The sequence below is a fragment of the Apaloderma vittatum genome, unplaced genomic scaffold (assembly GCF_000703405.1).
Source record: "Apaloderma vittatum isolate BGI_N311 unplaced genomic scaffold, ASM70340v1 scaffold28375, whole genome shotgun sequence".
NCBI lineage: Eukaryota > Metazoa > Chordata > Aves > Trogoniformes > Trogonidae > Apaloderma > Apaloderma vittatum.
The window spans coordinates 14,414-18,229 of NW_009716965.1; the positions used below are offsets into that span (position 1 = coordinate 14,414).

The window sequence follows — 3,816 nt, forward strand, 5'->3', positions numbered from 1 at the left end:
TAAGCATTTATGGCTTTTTGTGACACAATTTCTGTGCAATTTACACCACAAATGAGGGGAAAAAACACTGATGCTGCATCTCCTGCCATGCTCGGGGGTGTGGGGAGGGCTTGATTTGCTGCCTCTCCACCCTCAGCGGGAGAAAGGCAGCAGCAGGCTTTTAGTGTAGGGTTGTTGCAAAATGTCTCCTCCTTCTCCTCTTCCTCCCTCCCAAATGAGCAGAAAGAGCATTTGGTAGAGGAATCAATCACCTTTAAACATGGCTTTTCTTCAACCCTCAGACCTACGGCAAGAGCTAGCGGTACGAGAGAGGCAACAAGAGGTCACCCGCAAGTCAGCACCCAGTTCTCCGACTCTGGACTGCGAAAAGATGGATTCAGCCGTCCAAGCGTCTCTCTCCTTGCCAGCTACACCTGTTGGAAAAGGATCAGAAAATAGTTTTCCTTCCCCAAAAGGTATAATTCATACCAACTGTCTGGTTGTTTTGGCAGTTTGCTCGGCTTGTTAACAAACAGGCGCTTGTCAGTGAACCTGAAGTAAGTGTTGGGTCTGTGCGGATCCCGCATGCGTTGCGTGGGGGGTGTTTAAATCCTGGGGCAGCATCAGGTGCATTTAAGGAATGTAATGAGTAAATAGCACGGAAAAGAAGGACAGTGAAGCTCAGATGCTGCTTTTTTGGGAGGTGGGGGTTTTGCACACTGCAGCAGAGCACTGAAGACATTTGGGGAGCACAGCGACTGGTATTTCTGTTTAAACGTGGAGCAGCAGTGGTGAGTCAATGGTGGGCAGTAATTCACACAGCCTAGGCTGCCTCTGTTACCACGTGGACTTTTGAGGGCTCCTGTTTTCTCTGCAAGGCAGCAGGATGTTCGTGCAGTCCTCTTCCCCATCTGGAAGGCTCTGGACAATCGTGAGGATTAATACGTTATTTATCGAATGAGGAAGAGGAAGCTCTGGCTGGATTAGATGAGCGGGCAGTGCCTCACAGATGGAGAGTGCATGAACTCTGCCTGGAGGTCTAACGGGAAAGAGGGCAGTGGGCAGGAATTAAGCTTTTTCATTTATTCCATGGCTGGTGATTGTGTAGTCTGTGTGTTACTGTGGGGTAATGGTGTGAATTGCCAGTAGTAGGATTTTAGGTTTACCTTTCTATGTAGAAGTTAATTTCGTTACACAAAAGAACTGCGGAGGAGCGGAGCGTACAATGTGTCTGTGTTTGCAGCTATACCAAACGGATTCGGTACCAGCCCCCTTACTCCTTCAGCTCGAATATCTGCGCTCAACATCGTGGGAGATCTGTTACGGAAAGTGGGGGTGAGTGCTCTGAAGTGTCCCCGGCCCTGTCCTGCTGTCACTTTGCTGCACAATCACACCAGGGCCGTGGCCCATGCTGTAGTTTCCGAATCATCCACGTTCCACATTTAGTATGTGATAATGTGATTTTTTTTTTCAATTGTCTTGATTTGTAAAGCATGTTGCTAAGATTCGGATGCTTTGGATGATGAAAATAATATTCGGAGTAAAAAGTTTCTCCAGCACTTTGGTGTATGGGGTTAGACACCATCAGCCACTTGTTCTTACCTCCCGTGGGGCCAATGGCTCCTTCTCTAAGGAGACCAGGATGCAGACCTCAGAGCCTGGGTGTTGTGGGAGGGGAGCCGAGATCACACTGCCAGTGTCAACTCGTGTGCCCCGCAGCAGGTGCCGAAAAGGAAAAAAACAAATGTAGAAACCTTTGATAAGAAAGTGTGGAAACCAATCGGGAGAAAGCCCAGCGTTCCCATCTGTAGCTGATGGGGAAGTGAAACGCGTGAGCCTTTAAAGGGATTACCACTAGGAGCGGGGAAGAAGTGGTTTAAACATCTGTCAGGGCGTTGTTCGGAGTGCTGGGCTTTCCAGCTGAACGAAGACCTGACTTGGGAGGTAGGAGCGGCTCATGGATGTGCCTCACTGGCTCGTGTTTGGGTGGAAGCATGGCCAGCCTCGGTGTCCAGCCTCCGACTGTCCCTTGTGCCTGACACTGAGACTGGCAATAGCTGCAGTAGAGACAGTTGTTTTAGCAAACTTTGTGTTAAAAATTACCTCGTCGCTCGGATTGGGAGCCAGTGAGCTCTCAGTGGGTTTGAAAGGGCAGCGGGACGCCTCGGGGTTACAGAGTGGCATGTTTGAAATGGGATCATTGTGAGTAAGAGTCTGCAGGGGATTTAGGGAGCTTAATCACAATCCTATGTGATTACTCTGCAAGGACAGGAAATGCCAAATAAGCACGATGCTTCCCCAGCCTGCCCTTAGCCGGGCGCTCTGCCGAAATGCCAGCTCACACGTTTGGTTTGGTTAGCGACAATTACAGGATGTTCAGGATTCCTTTGGGTTTGGCTGCCTCGTGGGATGCCTCATCCCAAGACTTAGACTCCCTTTCTTTGCAAGAAGGTTTCCCTCAGCATTCTTGCTTGCAGCTGAGAGCGTGTCAGTGCCCTGTTAATGGGATCTTTGTCTGCGTGGGACAGGACTGAAGCCCGTGTTTGCCTCCAATGCACGCGTTTCCCCCTGCGCCCAGGCTGGGTGTAACAAGTAATTGCAGGGTTTTCCCGCTAGACCAGACGGATATTCATGTTGAGCCTCTGTGACAGACGGCAGAAAGGGCTGGGGATGTGCTGAAGTAAAGGAGAGAATTAGGATTTTGGTCTCCCCGCTGCCAGCAGTCAATGGACGAGACTGTCACCTTGGGTAGAGGAAGAAGATTCACCAGGCTCACTTGGGAGTGGTAGAGCCAAGGTACAGACCACGGTGATGGGCTTGGCTGCTGCCTTTGGTTCCTCCATCTGATGCTGTGGCTGTAGCATGTCTTGTTCTGAAGCGTAGCAGTGGGGTTTAAGAAACTGGCTTTGTTTTGTCGACCAAAGTTAAGAAAGAAATGCCAGAAGATGTTGTCCTGGGGGAAAAAAAGAAAAATCAGCTTTCCAAATCCAGTCCCTCCCTGGGATTGTGACAAAGCCTGAACTCGAGCAGCAAAGTCCTTTTGTCTTAGTGGTAGTGCTTTTTTGACAGCTTTTTTTTTTTTCTCCCTTCTTTCACAGGCCTTAGAATCCAAGTTAGCTGCTTGCAGAAATTTTGCGAAGGACCAGGCATCGCGGAAATCCTACATTTCAGGGAACATCAACAGCGGCGTGATCAACAGCAACGGCACAAAATATCCTCACCCGGGACATACTTCTTTCTTTGACAAAGGGTAAGTAAGGATACCTTTTTTTTTTTTTAGCCCTGAAAGGGAGCATGTTTCAGGATGCTCCTTGGAGCCAAAGTTTTTCTTGGCTTGTCTTTAGCCCAGTGCAGCTTCCAGCCTAGAGCCAGAGACTCAAGGGGATGGGGAAAGTGACAGCACTGATGTTTGTAAAGCGAAGAGAAAAGCAAGCATGACTGTCTCTTAGCTGGTGGGGCTTCAGTGTCTGCTCTACCCCTCTGCTGCCTCATTTCTGGGCGGCTGTATCTCAGGTAATTCAGAAACCTGCTGGTGAGGTGAACGTGTCCTTCGGGAGGATCTCCAGTCGGTCGTGGTGGAGTTGCCACAGCTACCGGCACGCTCCTGCCCGGGGAAGTGCATTAACCACAAATCTGGAGGTTCCCTTGGTGAGAATAGGCAGCAAGTGCTCACCTGGAGGGCAGTGACCTCTTTGCTCCACTCCACTTCCCCTCCTATTAGGGGAAAAAAAAAGTCATTAATGGCACAATTCAGGCTGGTGGAGGGGGCAGCTGCCTCCTTGTGGGCTGGGCTGTGCGTCAGCCGTGAAGCCAGGAACTGCTTTTGCAGCGAAAACC

General features: G+C 50.0%; 1 protein-coding gene across 1 annotated transcript in view; it reads left to right on the plus strand.

The window, feature by feature from the left end:
* Positions 1–3,233, plus strand: part of NDEL1 (nudE neurodevelopment protein 1-like 1) — a 9,573-nt gene extending 6,340 nt beyond the window's left edge. The window contains exons 5-7 of the mRNA XM_009869741.1: positions 282–455; positions 1,223–1,314; positions 3,078–3,233. Coding sequence (XP_009868043.1) covers positions 282–455; positions 1,223–1,314; positions 3,078–3,233 — 422 coding nt within the window. The remainder of the gene's footprint in view (positions 1–281; positions 456–1,222; positions 1,315–3,077) is intronic.
* Positions 3,234–3,816: the final 583 nt, after the last annotated feature.